Source organism: Periophthalmus magnuspinnatus, chromosome 6 (genome assembly GCF_009829125.3).
Source record: "Periophthalmus magnuspinnatus isolate fPerMag1 chromosome 6, fPerMag1.2.pri, whole genome shotgun sequence".
In the NCBI taxonomy this organism is placed as follows: Eukaryota; Metazoa; Chordata; class Actinopteri; order Gobiiformes; family Gobiidae; genus Periophthalmus; species Periophthalmus magnuspinnatus.
This window is the reverse complement of record NC_047131.1, coordinates 281,885-301,470: the sequence shown is the minus strand read 5'-3', so window position 1 is coordinate 301,470 and position 19,586 is coordinate 281,885. Positions and strand designations below refer to the sequence as shown.

General features: G+C 42.4%; 2 protein-coding genes across 2 annotated transcripts in view; one reads left to right on the top strand and one right to left on the bottom strand.

Annotated features, from left to right (window-relative positions):
• stra6 (signaling receptor and transporter of retinol STRA6) overlaps positions 1-890 on the top strand; it is a 49,633-nt gene extending 48,743 nt beyond the window's left edge. Inside the window, exon 19 of the mRNA XM_033968782.2 lies at positions 293-890. Within this exon, the coding sequence (XP_033824673.1) occupies positions 293-534 (242 nt within the window). The 3' untranslated portion in view covers positions 535-890. The remainder of the gene's footprint in view (positions 1-292) is intronic.
• Positions 891-1,111: 221 nt separating this feature from the next.
• On the bottom strand, positions 1,112-4,497 carry islr2 (immunoglobulin superfamily containing leucine-rich repeat 2). The gene is made up of 2 exons (XM_033968440.2): positions 4,373-4,497; positions 1,112-4,137 (listed from the first exon to the last, which is right to left on the bottom strand). Exon 2 carries the CDS (start codon positions 4,135-4,137, stop codon positions 2,005-2,007), a length of 2,133 nt encoding a protein of 710 aa, XP_033824331.1. The 5' UTR covers positions 4,373-4,497; the 3' UTR covers positions 1,112-2,004.
• Between the last annotated feature and the right edge of the window lie 15,089 nt (positions 4,498-19,586).

Sequence of the window (19,586 nt, the reverse complement as noted above, 5' to 3'; positions counted from 1 at the left end):
ACATGAATAAAAAGCAGCGAACACGTCCAACTGGTGTCTCCACAGCCGAGGCGTATGCGCAGCTGAGACGTGCCGTTTACGCAGATAAAAAACATTATCAGAGCCAAAAGCCCTCTGGCAGAAACAGACTTTGTACTAATGATGTGGTTCTCGTTCATGTGGCTCACGGGCACAGAGAGCGTGCCAGGACGCGCCCTTACGTCTATAAATTCCTCTGTTAGGTCTGATCTGCTGTAAATAAATGGGTTGTGCTCGTTACACTCAGCTCACACTCGTGTCTGTGTCCACGCAGGAATCCAGCTGGTACAAAAGGACAAGAAAGTGCACAAAGTGTCCAGTGCCAAGCGCGCGCGCGGACGCTGGCAGCTTCTCTACACTCTGGTGAACAACCCCGCACTAGTGGGCACGAGGAAACACTTTCAGCGCCATAGCGCGGGCCGCTTTATCAACGGCAGCCTCAGCAAGAACATCAAGGAGGGGAGCAAGAAGGAGGCATCGAGCAAGGAGGCATCGAACAAGGAGGCAGAGGCCTGAACCTAAGACCGCGAACACCGCTGCGCGCGCGGCTGATGGAAACACAAACTGGAACACACTAAAACAACACCGAGCACTGCTTTTGTTTTCTAGGCCTAAGTAAAACGATGCTTCAGTCCTTTCTTCCTTAGCCTCTGAAGGTTTCATCTGGACTTTTAGGCTCATTGTTTTCTCCAGTGTTACTGTGATAATAAGGCGTTTGACTGACACACTGTGATTTTCAGGTTTTAGGCCTTTGGGTTTTTTGAATAAACCTGTGGAACAGACTCGATTCTTAATTGTCTGCCTCATGTTGGAATAACACGTTTAGACAAGCTCCTTCCAAATGAAGAGTGTTTCTTTTCACTGAACAAATAAAGATCATGACAAACAGCAGCGGTTTGTGCGCGTGTAGAACAAAGAGCTGTGCGCGCGCCGCAGGATCGAGACACAAATATGTAGATGTTAAAAAAACAAAACAAAACACTGGAGCCTGTGTGATTTATCTTTTATTAATGTCACATAAAATAATATCAAAACCTTTTTTTTTTTTTTTTTTTTTTGTTACATTTCACAAAAGTCACATGTAAATACAAGACGAGGAGCCTAAAGTGGCTCTGGATGCGCTTGTCTTAAAAGCTCTGTAGAAACTCATCGTCCGTAAAAAAAAAAAAAAAAAAAAAAAAGTAATAAGAAATAATATAAAAGATAAAAAATAAATAAAATGACAAAAATACATATCCCAATTCACGTGGCAACACATCACAGGTGAACAGTTCTACGGCTGCAGACTACACTAAACACAACGCACGCGACATGCCGTGGACACGCTCAAAGAAAAAGCACCTGTCAATAATGTTCGTAGTATAAAGCCCGCACGCGACACTACATCAGCTGGTAAATGACGAATAGTATTTTATTTAAAGCACATCACGTTTTTAGAGCAAATATTCCAGAGAAGCAGTGCCAAATACAGAGGAGCGCGCGCGTCCACACCCCGGAGCAGGAGGAGGGGGAGGAGGAGGAGAAGAGGAGAGGAGCATGAGGATGAGGAGGAAAGGAGGAGCAGGAGTAGAGGAGAAGAGGAGAAGAAGAGGGGGGATGGCCAGGAGGAGGAGGAAGACAGGAGGAGGAAGGCGGTTTGGTGTTTTTCAGACGCAGATTAGGCAGTGCGTAAAGATCCCTGTTATTGTGTTTATAAAATATGGCACTTTTGTCTTGTGCTCGGGGATAAGTGCTTTTCTTCTTTACGCACAGCTCAGTTCTTTTGTTTTACGCACGTGTGCTTGTTTTGTAAACGTTAACTTTAAACATGTCACGGAAATATTCACAATCTCTGACGCAGCGCTTTGAGGTAAAAATGAAAGAGTTGCCATTGATCAAAGTCTTTACAACGTCCGGGTTTGTGAGTCACCTGCTGGATGTGAGCGACTTAAAACTGAAAAGATGTATACAGGCTCCGTGGCTCCGGAGGCTCAGCGGCTCCGCATCTTAACGGCTCGGCTCCTTGTAGTTGCCGTTAATCTCCTCGGAGATGGTGACCGCCTCTGCACCCAAAGGCAGGCGGTCACTGTACTCCGAGCCCACCTCAAACTCCTCTGGGTTGGTTTTGGATGAGGATCCCGGGATGGACTCTGTGACCACGCTGCCCTCCGCCTCTCCCTCCCGGTCCGCATCCTCCTCCGCGTCCTCCCCCTCCTCTCCCAATTCACTTGGATTAAAATTCTTTTCTGAGCCCACAAAAGCAGCCCGGGGGTCAAAGTCCACGGCCATTTGCTTCTCCATCTGATCCGGGTTCTGCGCCTTCATGACGAGCTTGTATGTTTTTCCCTGGTATTTGTACAAGAGGTGGCAGCAGACAGCCCACAGCAGAGGAACAGTGGCCAGAGCCAGAAGGAAAATACTGACCAATACAATAATGAGCAGGGAGGGGATCTTCCTCCTGGTGGTGAAGACCACTTGTACCTTGCAGTCCTGCCCTCCATAGGTCAGACACAAGGTGTAGTTGGTGCCAGGCTGAAGATGGTGGAAGCGGTAGGAGTTAACCCCTTCCTCTATTTTGGACCACTGCACCATGGAGTGTCCGTTCCCTGTGTCCACGCAGAGGTAGAGCATGTCCAGCATGGACTTTGAGCTCGACGATTCGAACACTCTAATTGGCTCTTTGTTGACGGTGTCCAGGTGGTCGCTTGGGCTCAGGTGGAGGTTGGTTTTGCTGTTGGAGAGCTGAAGTGGGTTCAGCTGAACTTTGGCTTCAGTCTCAGACACCTCCAGAGCAATGACCCCAAAGTCAAAGTTATACTGCTTTAGGTCATCCAGGCTCATGTTGAAGGCGTGGTTGGAGATATACTCACTGCCGTCTTTCACTCCACATTTACTGACAAGTGTCGGTTCTTTGAGCTTACCTCCAGCCCGCTCCATCTCGTGTTTGTCAGGGAATGCAGAGCTCTTTGTCTTCTCTTCACTCTTGGACAGGTTGATCACATTGTTCTTGGAGACCTTGGGAGCTGTGGGCTTGCTCACTGAAGGGGGTTTGTCTGTAGAATCAGGTTCTGGTTTTGTGGTGTACTTCTGAGAGGCCAGAGCCACTCGGACACTGCTCTGAGCCCTGCCCACATCGTTGGTGGCAGAGCAGCTGTAGTTTCCCTCCACTCTTTTGCTCACATGGGGGATGGAGAGGGTGCCATTCTGAAAGATGTGGAACTGGCTGTTTGTTGTTTTATCATTGATGGGTTTGTCAGCATTGAGTCCATTGAACGGCAGAGGAAACAGGTAGTTCTGGCTGGCGGTGGTCAGCTCCCACACACGCTGAGGCAGTGGAATTCCCTGAGCCTCACAGATTAAGACGACAGTAGCCCCTTCAGTCAGGTCAGTGCTCTCCAGGTCAGGCTGATATGTGATGGTCACGATGGGGGCTTTGCAGCTGAGTTTGGGCATGTTGGTGACCATAGTGCCTTTCAAGTGCGTGGGGCTGTCACACACTATGATGTTGGGCTCGGCCACTGAGATCTTTGTGGTAGTGATCCAATCTCTGAGCCACTCCAGGCCACAGGAGCAGAAGAAAGGGTTGTTGAAGATCTGCAGGTGGGACAGGGAGGACAGAGCACTGAAGGTGCCCTGGACAATAGTGGTGAACTTGTTATTGTTGATGCGCAGAGACTTGAGTTCAACCAGAGTGGAGAAGGCATCCTTCGGTACACTGACCATTTCATTATTGTTCATCTTGAGAAGCTGCAGTGCGGTCAGGTTATGCAGGTCCTCCCAGGGGAAGTTGATGATTTTGTTGTAGCTGATGTCCAGATTTCTCAGCTGCACTAGAGGAGCCAGCGTGTCCTTCTGGATGGTTACGATCTCGTTATGGGCAAGCCACAGGGAGTTGACCTGGGTTACATTCACAAAGCTCTTGCTTTTTAGCAGTTGAATTTTGTTGGCAGAGAGACTCAGGGTAGTGATGTTGGAGGGCAGACCCGTGGGCACCTCCAGCAGCTCTTTGTACGCACAGTTGGCCAGATTCTGTACACCTTTATCCACGCACGTGCAGGGCTGAGGGCAGCACTGCGCCATTGCAGCCGCCAGTGCCCACACAGCCAACAAGCGCAGCAGGCGCGCGGACATGTTCTCCATCTGGAAACATCAGAGATATCTGATCAGGACAAAGTAAAAAAACAAAACAAGAACTCAGTATAACTGTCAGCCGAAAATAAATTTTCAGGTTTAAAAATAAAACCCGTTCTGCGCACACAGAGGGCGTTTTACACATCACAGTTAAAGGGAATGTTATTTTACGGCGTCACATTTGCCTCTATTTGCCCTCGTGCGCTCGGCTCTGGCGCGGTCTCAGATTACAGGCGCGTCCTACCTGTGGCAGCAATTTAAGATGATCCGTCTCCACAGGTTCCGGTGACAAACTCACTGCTTACACCAGACTCCGCTCACTGCAGACTCGGCTTTGGTCAGCGCGCGGTGAAGCCAACATTTTCCCGCGGAGATGCTCCTGCTCCGTGTTATGCTCGCGCTCTGAGTGCCGGACCAAGTGCGCGTTCACGGCGCAGCGAGCGAGTGCGCGGCCCCTCCCATCCGTCTCCTTCAGACCATTAAAGACACAGAGGCTCGGGCCCCTTGGAGAAAATCTATAATTTACGAGAAAATGTTTATAATTCATGAGGCGAGCTCCTCTGTGACCTGGTTCAGTTTCTTGAGGCTTCAATAAACACTTCAGTTTGTAACAATGCAACATAAATATTATTTACTTGTATCTCAAATGTAACTCAAAACGTTAAGTGTCCAAACTGCCCTGGTCTGTGCCTAAACCTGGAGTCTGCGTCTTTTGTGTCGTACAAGTTCAATTATTAGTGTAGCGTCTGCAAAATGGTCGATCTGTCAGTGGATCCTTTCTGTCTGCAGACACACACTCGCCGTTATACCGCCGCCTAACGGTCTGTTTAGGCCACTGTTTGTTTTATGAAGGAGCCTATTGTTATAGTACAGCGCCATCTGCAGACGATTTGACTCTTTGCGACTCTTTATTAAACTGGAAGAAGGAACTATTTTTAAGGCTAAACTAAAGACTCCTATGGTGTAATTTGGCTGTCTTTAAGTTGGAGCGCGTACACAGAAATCGAAGGGCGCAGTATCTAAAAGTGAGCGGTGAAAATGTGAAAGTGTGAAATGTGTCTGACCGCGCGCTGTTTACCCTCCAGCGCCCTCTCTCTTTCTGCCTGTGCCCGCTACGGTTTTTATTTTCTTCAGCGAGCGCCCGCTTTGGTTATTTTTTTCTTCAACAGAAATACGTCATCAGAATAAGACTTGAACAGACGATCACATATTTATCGTCAGCGTCAGACTCAGAAGCGAGACGTTGAGTTGACTTCGAGAAATCATGGACAACCCAAGCGTAAGTTTATTCTTTATCGCAGAGTTTGTAATTTTACAGTCTGTACAATTTAATATCAGCGTACAACTGCCAAATCTGAGCTAAAAAAAACCCCAAAAAAACCCCCAAACATCACTTTAGACATGATACTATCTCAAAATCACATGATGGTTTCACGAAATTGCGTGATAGTTTGTAAAAAAAAAAATAATAATAAAAAATAATAATAATAATAATAATTATTATTATTTTATATATATATATATATATATATATATATATATATATATATATATATATATATATATATATATATATAAATGTATACATGTCCTATGTGTATTTGTGAAATACACATACGTCGAAGGTGTAGACACATACGCCTACGCATGTGTGTTAATAGTAATATATGTGCACCACTTCACCAGTAAAGATAGAGTACATTGAATGCATCCTAATCTACTGATTTTTATCAATTTAATAATCAAACTTTATTGATAAAGCACTTTTCATACATAGAATGTCTTCATGGACAATTAAAAGTATTCACAACTCACAACCACCTACGGACACCCACCTACACACACACAACCACCTACACACAAGCACTTACACACACCCACCTTCACACAATCACTTAACTTCACTTTATTTAGTGACATAAATACTGTAAGCTGCAGTTACTATTTTTAACAGGTATTTTTATATCTGCCTCAGAGCAGCTGTGATACATAAGTATGATTTTTACACCAAAGTCGTGTGTTTTTTAATATGATATTTTCCACATTTATACAATTTTATACTTTATGTTTAGTGACATTTATTATGTACTTTTTAGATACAATATTGTGATATTTGGAAATGTGGATGGCTACTCCAGAAAGGTGAATTTGGTGATGCAATCAAACTATTGTGTTTTTTAATGTAAATTAATCTAGCCATTGTTAGGTTCTGTACCTGCATGCAGCAAACAATAACAAGTCAAGTACAGCTCTTGGTCTTTTTCTGGAGCAGTTTGGATGGCCATCAAGGTAAAACAAGTATTACAATTATTTATTTACAGTAATTTAATTGAATGTTCTGATAATAATCAGGGATGGGACAGGATCTTGTGCCACAAGATCTCACAAAAACAAATTTACTAAGTCTGTGCACAACTTGTATTTACATGTGTTTATATTTGGATTGGAGAAAAAGGTGATAAGTGCTGGATACATTTCTAAAAAAGCTTTAGCTCCAAAAATCAGTGCTAGACAGTGAAGATATTTCATGTAATCTAATTAAATATAAAATGGTGACACCAGAATTGTGAACATAACAGCACAATAATTTATTTTAAAAATCTCGTCTTTTCTTGTTCTCATCAACCCAACCTTGTGTCTTGTTCCATCCCTTATAAGTATTTCACCCAAGTATATCATTATTCTACTACAGAGCAAGAGGAGTTGAAGGGGTTGAAAAGCTTGGAATAGCACGGTGCATGTTCTCAGTGCGAGAGACAGGACGAGCCAGCTTTGTCTCTGGGAAAAGCATACATGAGGTTTTGCATGGACTTGAAGAAGAGGACCTCCTTGACCTTGCCAACCCTTACCACATGTATTGAATTCATTGATGGGTGGAACAACCATCCACTGCGCACAGAACAAAACCTCTCCCCCAAACAGCTTTGGGCCATGGGCCATATTCAGAGTCCAGTTATGGACCCAGAACTCCCACAGGAGGTAAATCAAAACAGCCCTAAAATTGTAAATGTGTTTCTCAAAAACTGTCAAAACTATTTCCTTTGTCTTACAGCTTGATGGGGTTGATTCTGTTCACTGGGAGGATGCAGGCATTTCCCAATCAATTTTTGGGAAACTGAAAATGTATTCAGCTACACAAAATCAAAAGTGGTACAAATGCTTAAAGAGAGGGTATTTTAATTCTCTGTGGTATAAACTGCTAACACATAACATATTTAGAAAGTAACCATGTTACCCTCTATTGTTCTGAAAATACTATATTCACCGAAAACAACGTATTAACATATTCTGTAAGTTTCACTTTCGTAGCACTATCACTACAAAATCGGCAAACATCCCAAAACTACCTGAAACTACTGCACATCACATCAGGTTTTGCATCCTATTATTTAGGCTGTCAGAAGTATCAAAAATCAAATCTGTATAAGAACCCATTGTAAAGAAATTACTGGTACTCAGATAAAAACTGTATAAATAAATTGCAGTATATTGTTTTTAAAAAAAATGAAATTGGAATCAATTCTATTCTGTAGTATCTAGAATCTAGAGTGAAGATGTTTGTACAATGACAAAATTAATTACTCTACTAGTCACTTTAAATGTTTAACTAAGTTATAGAAAAGGACAACATCAGTGGCTATAGGTGCAAATATGTAGAATATTGCTAAACTGTTAATATTGTGTGTGTCTGTTAAACTCTGTTAAATGCGTTTCCAAAACGCACAGCAAGTGATAGCACATGTTTGAATTCACTGTATGTGAGCACATGTGCAACTGGGAATGTTATGGTATTAGTGCAAGCACTAACTACAGGAAAGCATATTTCATGATCTTGGCAGAAATGGTTAAACTTTGACATGAATCTCAAACCATCGTTTCTTTCACTAGGCTTGTGTGCTTGGTCTGTCATCCATTGGAGCAAGGCTGGCACTGTGAGTGGTTTGGCGTTTATCTCTTCAGTGTCTTCGTCGTTTTGCTCAGTGTGTCCAAGGGACCTCATCTAATAGTAAATAAAATGTTTTTTTATTGTTTACATAACAATATGACAACCACAAATGCACCGGTCTCTTACCACCATCTTCCAGTTCTTGAAGATGATCCTGGAAGTGGTTAATAATGTCTTGCTCAAGTGTCCGTTTTGTTGTGCCTTCCTCACAGAACTTGGGTTTGCAGCTTTCAATAATAAAGTTAGCATCAGGCTAGACATGAAGAATAGCAAAATATATAAGTAAGTAATATATTGAGAAACGTATTACAATTTTTAAAAGTTAACCTTGTTATCCTCAAAAGGAACAAAAGGGGGCAACATAAATTCACATATATATATATATATATATATATATATATATATATATATATATATACACACATACACACTTGCAAGAAAAAGTATTTGAACCCTTTGGGATTATGGTCATAAAATGTGCTCTGGACAAGTCACAACAATAGAAAAACACAGTCTGCTTAAAATAATACAACACAAACATGATATGTTTTTATGTATTTATTGAACATAACATGTAAACATTCACAGTGCAGTAATAACCTTAACCAAATGTTTCCTGTAGTTGCAGATCAGACCTGCACAATGATCTGGTGTAATTTTGGACCACTCCTCTTCACAAAACTGTTTCAGTGCAGGAATATTCTTGGGATGTCTGGTGTGAATCGCTCTCTTAAGGTCATCCCACAACACTTCAATCAGGTTGAGGTCAGGACTCTGACTGGGCCACTCCAGAATGCATATTTTGTTGTGTTGAAGCCATTCTTTTGTGGAATTACTTGTATGCTTTGGGTCGTTGTTCTGTTGCATCACCCATTCTCTGCGGGGCTTTAGTTGGCAAACAGATGGTCTTAAGTTTTCCTCTGGAATTCATTTTTCCATCAATGACAATAATCCATCCAGGCCCTGAGGCAGCAAAGCAGCCCCAAACCATGATGCTCTCTCTGCCATGTTTTACAGTGGGGATGAGGCAACAATACAGCCCTTGATGTACTTATGGATCTTGGATGTTTCATCCTAGGCTGTGGCTCTCACACTCACTAGTCCTCGGCCTACTTTCTTACAGTCTCAGGGTGCTGGATTTGGGATAGAACCCGCCATGCATGGTCAGGAGTTTTCGGATCTTAACATCTGTGGTCTGTATCTCCTCCTTTGGCCAGCTTATGATTCCTGCTATGTATCTAATTACTGGCTCTTTATTGCCTGGGTCTTGTTCTAGCCATTGAGCTGACTCCTTAGGACACCTATGTGTATACATGTAAATAGTGGAAAATAGGAACTGTCTTAATGTTGTTGTTTTGTCTTGTCTTTGCCTGTCAATTCAATTCAATTCATTTATTTTTGTAATGCCCAAAATCACAACAACAGTTGTCTCGAAGGGCGTTCATGTTTTGGTTGATGGGGGAAACCGGAGTACCCGGAGGAAACCCATCCAGACACGGGGAGAAACATGAAAAACTCCACACAGAAAGGCCTGGCGACCCGGGGATCCAACCAAACCCTCTTGCTGTGAGGCATGAGTGTTGCCACTCAGCCACCGTGCCACCTACACACAAAAACAAAACAACAGGAAAGGCCTGTATGGATGTTATTCTGTTGTATTTCTGCCTCTTGACCAGATCGCCGTTGAAAATGAGAATTGGTTCTCAACCGACCTACCTGGTAAAATAAAGGTTAAATAAAATAAATAAATAAACTTGCCTTACTTGTCTAAGGTATTTGGCCGTGGCTGCTTTCCTTGTTTCCTCTTCAAAGTTGCCATTTGCTTGTGGGATACCAAGGTACTTGTAACTGTCCTCAATGTCTGCTATTGTCCCTTCTGGAAGTGAGAACCCTTCTGTGTGGACTACCTTCCCTCTCTTTGTCACCATTCGGCCACACTTCTCAAGCCCGAATGACATTCCAATGTCTGTGCTGTAGATCCTGGTGGTGTAGATCAGTGAGTCGATGTCTCGCTCATTCTTAGCGTACAGCTTGATGTCATCCATGTAGAGGAGGTGACTGATGGTATCCCCATACCTGAGACGGTATCCATAGCCAGTGTTGCTGATGATTTGGCTGAGGGGATTCAGACCTATGCAGAACAGCAGTGGGCACAGTGCGTCTCCTTGGTATATGCCACCTTTAATGGTCACTTGTGCAAGTGGCTTGCCATTGGCCTCAAAGGTGGTTTTCCACAACCTCATCGAGTTTGCAATGAAGGCTCTTAGAGTCCTGTTGATGTTGTACAGCTCCAGGCATTCAGTGATCCATGTGTGTGGCATTGAGTCGTAGGCTTTCTTGTAATCAATCCAGGCAGTGCACAGGTTGGTCTTACAGGTTCTGCAGTCTTGGGCGACTGTCTGGTCTACCAGGAGCTGGTGTTTGGCTCCCCTGGTATCTTTGCCAATGCCCTTCTGCGCTGTGCTCATGTATTGGTCCATGTGCCCAGTTATCTTAGCGATGATACCTGACATGAGCTTCCATGTTGTGGAGAGACAGGTTATTGGCCAATAGTTGATGGGGCTGTATCCTTTGAGGGATCCTTCTGGATCAGGATCGTACGCCCTTCAGTTAGCCATTCAGGGTGAGTCCCATCCATTAGCAGCTGGTTCATTTGTGCTGCCAGGCCCTCATGGAGAGCAGTGAGCTTCTTTAGCCAGTAGGTGTGGATCATGTCAGGGCCTGGTGCGGTCCAGTTTTGCATGCCTGAGACTGTTTCCTGGATGTCTGCCACTGTGATGGTGACTGGATTCTGTTCAGGAAGGTTGCTGTCCACCGCTCCCAAGGGCGCAATGAGCAATTACCAACAACCAGTGTGGGTAATTGGACAAGACCCTTCAAGCTACTGCCTACCTCATACAATGATGAGTGCAAATGAAACTTACGAGATGCCAGCTCAGACGTCGCCCAGCCAAACAAGGTCTGTCAGGTGTTGGGGAACCAGAGCACCATGATGAGAAATGGGTTACTGGAAGAAGACGGAAATTGGCGAGATGCGAGAACAAGGCTCTGTTGGAATGCCACTACTCCAGTGACCCGAGCCAGAGGGGTTACATGAACAGGATGTGGGAAAAATGGTTACTTCAGAACCCGCAGTCCAAGCTTACGGCTAAGCAACTAGTAGCCCAGTGTTCCAACATCCACATTGCTATCACAACTTGAGATTGAGGAGGTACAACACAAAATATACTATGGCAAGGGGTGCCTTGCCGTATGTGTGTGTATGTGTGATAGATAGATAGATAGATAGATAGATTATGGCACAAAAATACAAATAATTGAAAAGACCTTTTCAATTAAATCCTTTGCCTCTGAAATAGTGACATCATCTGTGGTTATTGTCACACTCCAAATTCCAGTTGCAAGGTAGGTGTAGCACCAGTTGCACATGAAAGCAGGAGCTGGACCGCCTTGTGCCAGGCTCACGGCCACGATTTCCCCAAAGCTCCTATATAGAAACACAAATGCTCTGTTGCAATGGTGTGCATGAATTTAAAAAAACAAGCAAACAAACAAAAAAAAACCCATAAACTTTAAGTTTCTTTGTATCTGGAAAAGGACACAAAACATGCTTTACTGAAGGAATTTGTCAACATGACCTTACTGTGTCCACAGATATGAGGTAAAATTCAAATCAAATGTAACTTTCACGGATAATAATTGTAATGCTGATTTATTCTTAATTACAAAAACATCAGACATTTGTTTATGTTATAATTTGGTGTGATAATCCAATCAGAAAGCAGAATGAGCCTCACGAGTCTCTCGCTTTTGTTGCTCATTTCCACTAATACTTCTAATGCGGTTTTTAAAACTGTAGTGCACAGGCTACATATAATTCATTTAATATCTGTTATGTAATGTTGATTTGCTCACAAACCGTGCACAATAGCTCAGATCCCCACAGCTAGTTCTGACTAAGCCCAGCTCAAGATTTGGAGAGGGGTCTCTGAACACTGCACTAGGACGTAATGCTTTTTAGATAGAGAGTATCGTGTATAGAGTCTTACTTAATATTGTATAGAAAAAATTTGAATTGAGCATACAAAAAAAAGCATAGAGTAGATTGGGTTCTTCCCCTGGTTGTTGGAGCCAGCTTCGAAGTAGCGCAACTTGATTCCACTTGTCATGTCTGCAATTCTCAAAAAACACAAAGATGAAAAAGCACAAAAATGTGGTCATGTTGAAGTATGTACTCTTCTTTTGCCTTTTCCACTGCTGAACACCGTGCTGAAAAAAGTTGGCTCAAGTGACATGAACACAGAATTGCTCTGATGTGTCTACTTGTTGTGAAAGGTTTTCTAAAATGTTATCAAGGCTGAAGAAAAACAAAACATGATATGATGCTTTACTATTTCACAAATCCTGTAGGAAGGTCGTTCTTACAAGGTCCACCTCTAATAGTCTCCACTTGCTCCACCAGCAACTGCATCGTTTCCTGCAGGTCTAAAAACATGTTAAAACCCTGACCTTGAAACACAAGCTAGTATATAAAGTTGTAAATAACATACTGCTACAAAGAATAGACTTTGATGACGTAGGAATTGAACTGAGCCTCCTCTGCAGGGTCCTGGTATCAGGCCACAGCAGTAATGATGCAGTTCACATGAATGCCACAAAAACAACATAAGGAGGGGTGAAGTACTGAATAATGATTACCTTTGTTTCATTCATCCTTTGGGCTGGTATACATATATTCATCTCACTAGTTTCATCAAGCTATATTGCACCTACCTTCCACCACATACACTTGCATGTGCTTCTACAACTTCAGGAGAAAATTCCCTTTGGCAAATGGGGCAGGAGACATTTGCTTGCTAGAAAAATTAAAACAAATGTTATGGACCTTTGGTTTCAAATTTGAACAAGTGTTAGTTTACCTGCTGTGCATGTGTACTTTCTTTTGACTTTGCCTTTTTGACAAAGTAGCTAAACATGTAAAGCAGGTAAACAAGCACTCTTGTCTGACAAAAAAGAAACTTGTAAAACTTGAAAAAGTCCCTTTATGTCATAAATTAATGGTGACCTTTTCATGAGGCAAAACATCCACATCTGGTGGGACATATGCCAAATCACTGCCATCCTTGGATTCCTAGTGTTAAAAAACAAAACAAAAATTATATTGAATGAAAAAATGTATCAGCTGCAGCGTTGCTGAAGTAAATTACATTAAGTTCCTGATTGGGCTCCCTGTCTTCACTGGGAGTTTCACCACACATTGCAACATGCTCAGCCAAAAATGTCAGAGGCATCTGTAAATTGCACTTGCTGCAATTTGCTTTAGGCATGTTCTGAAACTCCTTGGAGGTTAGAGGCAATGGTGTCAAAACCAGATCTTTTTGGAGTAGCACTATAAAGAAGGGTAGATTCGCCAGTTACTTGCCAGTTGCACAAGGGCCCCAGTGAACCCCTCGGCCTCTGGTGTTTTTTTAGGTATTCCAGGCAGAGCATCTCAGATAACTATAAAAATAATTACTATATATATATATATATATATATATATATATGTGTGTGTGTGTGTGTGTGTGTGTGTGTGTGTACACACACACTGGTACAACTGTTTGCTGTAAATATTGTGTTGGACGAGTGGTGGTTTTAATTGTGGTGTATTTTTTAAGGTCCTATAAATCACATAAAATGAATTCTTGTGAGCTTTCAGTCATGTTATAATGTTTGTACTTCATCAAAAACATACCTGGAGTTGTGTTTTATTTCATTCACACATGTTTGAGTAACACTCAGTGTTGGGAATAACGGAGTTAAACTATAACAGCGTTACTAACTGAGTTACTTTTTCAGTAACGGAGTAATCTAACAAATTACTTTTCCCAGCGTCCCAACGCCGTTACCATTACTGACAATAAAATTTGGCGCGTTACTTGTAATTCAGTTCACTCTGCTCTTCATCAGAGTCTCTCAGCCAAGGAGCTGCAACGCTGTTGTGTTTCTTTGGTGAAAGAGGAGGCTGGGGTGAGATACAAGTCTCGTTTGAGATGAGGCGGGCGCAGATACGATCGCCATCGATCGGTGCGCGGTGCATGCCGGTTAGGTTTGTGCTTGCTCTGACGTAACCTGTGCGCCGGTAACGGGAAGTTTGTGAGCAAGGCGAGCGCAGCAGCTCTCCACTGACTGCGGCCGCCTGCATGGACTACAAACGCGTAATGCATGATGGGAAATGATGTCCTGTCCACACGTGCATCGACAGCTGATTGGGTCTGAGTTGTGTTTTGATCAGTAACGTGTGTTCTCTCCAAAGAGGAACAGACTCAGATCAGAGGTTTGAAAGATTCTGCTTCTAAGATACAACCACTGGTCCAATCATTAGGATGGATAGATAGATAAATAAAGGAATAGATAAGTGTTAGTAGGGATTGTGTGAATATTTTAATGAATGTACAAGAGTTGGATAAAGTTCAGTTTATGTTGAAATAAGAGTGATTACAATAACCATCTCCAGCCAGCAGCCCCCACCCCCCTCCCTCGCCCATCTCCATGGGAAGACACTGTTCACACCTATGACAGCTCCACCCCTCCCCCTCCTGACACCTCCACACCGACTGTCACTGAAGAGCAGGTGAAGAGACAGCTGCTGAGACTCAGGACTGGCATAGCTCCAGGGCCTGATGGAGTGAGTCCCAGGGTCATAAAGATCTGTGCCCCTCAGCTAAGTGGTGTCCTGCACCAGATCTTCAACCTGAGCCTGAGTCTGCAGAGAGTCCCCCTGCTGTGGAAGACATCATGCCTCGTACCTGTCCCGAAGACGCCGCACCCCAGGGACCCCAAGGACTTACAGGCCTGTGGCACTGACCTCCCACATCATGAAGACTCTGGAACGACTCGTTTTGGAGCAGCTGCGGCCCAGGGTCTAACATCTGCAGGACCCCCTCCAGTCGCCTACCAGCCCCACCTTGGAGTAGACGACGCCATCCTGACCCTACTCCACAGAGTCTACCCCCACCTGGACAAGCCGGCTACCACTGTGAGGGTCATGTTTTTTGACTTCTCCAGTGCCTTTGACACCATCAGGCCGGCTCTGCTGGCTGAGAAGCTGGCTGTGATGCAGGTAGATGACTCCTTGGTGTCCTGGATCGTGGACTATCTTACTGGAAGACCACAGTATGTACGCTTACAGGGCTGTGTGTCGGACAGAGTGGTCAGCAATACCGGGGCTCCACAAGGGACAGTCCTCTCTCCCTTCCTCTTCACTCTCTACACTACGGACTTCAGCTACTGCAGTGAGACTTGCCACCTTCAGAAGTTTTCTGATGACTCTGCAGTGGTGGAATGCATCAGCGTGGTGACGAGAGGGAGTACAGGACTGTAGTGGACAACTTTGTCACCTGGAGTGAAAAGAACCACCTTCAACTCAATGTGACCAAGACAAAAGAACTGGTGGTGGACCTGAGGAGGACCAAAGCTGCTGTGACTCCCATCTCCATCCATGGGGTTAGTGTGGACGTGGTGAAGGAGTACAAGTACCTGGGAACGTACTTGGATAATAAACTGGACTGGAGCAGAAACGTGGACGGTGTCTACAAGAAGGGTCAGAGCCGCCTCTATTTCCTGAGGAGGCTGAGGTCCTTTAACATCTGCAGGACAATGCTCAGGATGTTCTATGAGTCTATGGTGGCCAGTGCCATCATGTACGCTGTGGTTTGCTGGGGCAGCAGTCTGCGCGTGAGGGACACTAATAGACTCAATAAGATCATCAGGAAGGCTGGCCATGTTGTGGGGGAGGAGCTGGACTCTCTGACTGTTGTGTCGGACAGGAGGATGTTGGCCAAAATCAGGACTATTCTATTCCACCCCCTCCACAAGGTGCTAGCCAATCAGAAGAGCTTGTTCAGCCACAGACTGTTATTGCCATGCTGCTTCACTGAGAGACACAGGAAATCTTTCCTGCCTGTCGCCATCAAACTGTTCAATTCTTCACTGTAACTGATCACATACAAGTACTGCAATATCCCATCTACTGTCTGTACATTGATGCAAATATGTTGTTGTAAACTATTTATAGACTCTATTTTAATTATTTATTGACTCTATTTCATTCTTATTGTTTTTAACACTGTGAACTACTATGACGCTACTTATTTTTAATTTTTCTATTTTGTGGTCGGTGGCATCTGTAACGAAGAGAGTTTCCCCTCGGGGATCAATAAAAGTGATTCTGATTCTGAAGAGTGATTCTGAAGATATTTGAATACTGGACAGAGAATTACAGTGTGTGGCCAGAGAAGCTTAAAGGTTTTGTATTATTTTATTACAGGTTTATATTTGAATGCCTTAGTTTTGCAATACATTGCAATGAATTTTTTCAGTATTATACTGAAAACACTTTATTGTTATTGTTTATTTTAATGAAGAAAATACTTGAAGTTCAGTTGTCTGAAATTGTGTGACGTTGATATATTTGCACTTCAAATGACATTTTATATATATTTTTTATTTGATACATTCTGTAATTTACTTGTAAACAAATGCAATATAATTGCAATCTGTTAAAGTGAAATAAATATTAAAGGTTCACATCTGTTGTGTTTTTATTGTTTTAACATAATAAGTAACGGCATAGTTACTTTGCCTAGTAACTAGTTACTTCTCCCAAAAAATAACTGAGTTACTAACTCAGTAACTAATAACTAATACTTTTTGGGAGAAGTAACTTGTAGCTATAACTAATTACATTTTTGAAGTAAGATGCCCAACACTGGTAACACTCCATTATTAGTCTACATCTCCAAAGCTCAAAATACTCTGTTCCCCCTTGTGATGTCATGTAGTGCTAGTTTTCAAGTTAACAGCTCCTTTTTTCAACATTTTTCTTGTTTTGTCTGATTTTTTCTGTTGTATTGTTTTTGTGTGTAGGCAGCACGGTGGCTGAGTGGCAACACTCATGCCTCACAGCAAGAAGGTTTCGTTTGATCCCGGGTCGCCCAGGCCTTTCTGTGTGGAGTTTTGCATGTTTCTCCCCGTGTCTGGATGGGTTTCCTCCGGGTACTCTAGTTTCCCCCATCAACCAAAACATGAACGCCCTTCAAGACAACTGTTGTTGTGATTTTGGGCGTTACAAAAATCAAATGAATTGAATTGAATTTTTTGGTTCTAGTGAAGGTGTGTGGAAGTTAGAAACACAGCGGAGCACTTCCTGTATTATCAGATGACATCACAAGGTGAAACAGAGTGTTTTCTGTTTAAGAGAAGTGTTAAACATGTGTGAATGAAACAAAACACAACTCCAGGTCTGTTTGTGACGAGGAAACATTATAACATAGATGAGAAAATAGAGTAATATGAGCCCTTGTGGATTACTAGTCTGTAATAAAGTTTGCTATTGCTGTTTACTATTATTTCTATTATTCTATTATCTTGAAAAATAAAAAATATATATATATTATTTATTATATATTATATTAAATCTATAAACAGATTAGAACACAGCATTACAACAAACTTACCTATGCATGACTGTGGCCATCTGTCACCTCCAAACTCCTTTTCCCAGCCCCGCACGAATGAGTTTCAACTCATCCTTTGGTTGTGAGGTTTTAGTTGTATTTTTTGGGAGGAGGTAAAAACGAACAATCACCTCCTTGACAGTTTTTCTTTTTGCTACAAACCCGGATTTGCCACGGGATTTTGCAAATCCACCATGAAAAGATCTAAAACAGTACACATAATATTTTACATTGTTCTATTTGTATTGTGTATGTGTGTATATGTGTACGGTGACCTTGAGAGCCTTGAAAGGCGCCTAACAAATAAAATGTATTATTATTATTATTATTATATGCATATTTGATTATTTCAGAAGGCATCGTGCAACATTTCCTTGGCAATGGCAACTCTTAGAGCTTACTGGGGGCACTGTAATGGCTCGATTTTGCACATTTTTTTGTAATTGCATAGATAACAATACATAAACTGGGCAATTCAAATGCTACAGCAGACAAACCTTGTCATTTCCCGCAGCACAGATGGTCATGGCTGGTTGCTTTGGAATGACAGCCTTGAAGATGTAGCCTGGGTCTGAGGAGATGGAGTCTGTAGGGTACTGTTTATCACAGTGATCAAATTTTGAGCGGTGCTCACTATTTCTCTCACAGATGTCTAGGAAAAACGAATTAAATAAATTTTCAATCATCAATCAATCAAATTGATCAAACACAATGATGTTGTTTGTAGGCCTGTATAGTATGCTTGATTCTACTCGTTTTACTCATTCGTATTTTTTGTATAGATTTTTTAGCTGTTTCTGTATATTCCTCTATTATTCTTCAAGTTCCTCTTATTCCCTAACTACTCTCCACTGTGATTTAAATTGCATAAGTCTTATTTTTCTCATGTAACTCTGCATACTGTAACGTGAAGTGGTAGTTAAAGCTACAAGTTCCACATTCCATATTTAGTTAGCACATGATACACAGGCATGCACATGCACAGTATTAATCCGTATTACCTGTCGTTATCACGGATGTGGTTACTGAGAAGAACTGCACTAAAGAAGAGATACATTACAGTCCGTGCACTATTACCTAAGATCCATGACTCTTAAAAAGTAATTAGCCTATGGCAGGGTTGTCAATCATGTGGTCCGGGGGCCGGATCCGGCCTGCCTACAGACTTGATCCGGCCCTCAGCTGATTTGTAATAAAAATACACTCAGCAAAAATTGAATTTTTTAGGCTCGAGCCCATACAGGGCGTAGGGCCTATTGCTTCCGCAACGATGAGTGCATGGTTGCCATGACGGCAACATGTTATTTTTTGGAAAAAGTCAAATCATCTATGGATAAAGGGGGCACTGTGGGAGCAGTTTTTCTAGACTTGCGGAAAGCATTTGACACGGTCAACCATTCAATATTATTGCAAAAACTTAAAAATTTTAATTTCTCAAATGAATTTATTAATCTAATTCAGTCATATCTGTCAACCCGTACACAAACTGTTCAAATTGAAACTTGTCACTCTCTTCCTCTACAACTATCCACTGGCGTTCCGCAAGGCTCGATTATTGGTCCAGTTTTATTCAGCATGTACATTAATGATCTACCATCGGTGTGTGAGAACTGTACCACCATAATGTATGCTGACGATACGGTCATCTTCTGTCATGGAAAAACTGCTGAGGACGTAGCAGTAAAACTAACAACAGCCATGTCACAGATTATAATCTGGTTTGAAAATTCGTGTCTTCAACTTAATCTCTCTAAAACAGTTTGTATGTATTTCTCCAAAAGTAACCTACAAACAATGCCAGCCATTTCAATAGCAGGCCAAACGATACAGGTAGTTACAGAATTCAAGTATCTCGGATTATACCTTGATTCAAATTTTAATTTCAAAAGTCACATTCAAAAATTATGCAAGAGAGTAAAATTCTGTTTGTCAAATTTTAAATACATCAGAGATAGTCTGTCAGTTGAAGCTGCCAAATTGTATTTCTTTACCATGATTATTTCTCATCTTACATA

Bases quoted from the DNA above. Each gene is read 5' to 3' on its own strand.
- islr2 (XM_033968440.2), bottom strand. From the start codon at position 4,137: ATGGAGAACATGTCCGCGCGCCTGCTGCGCTTGTTGGCTGTGTGGGCA.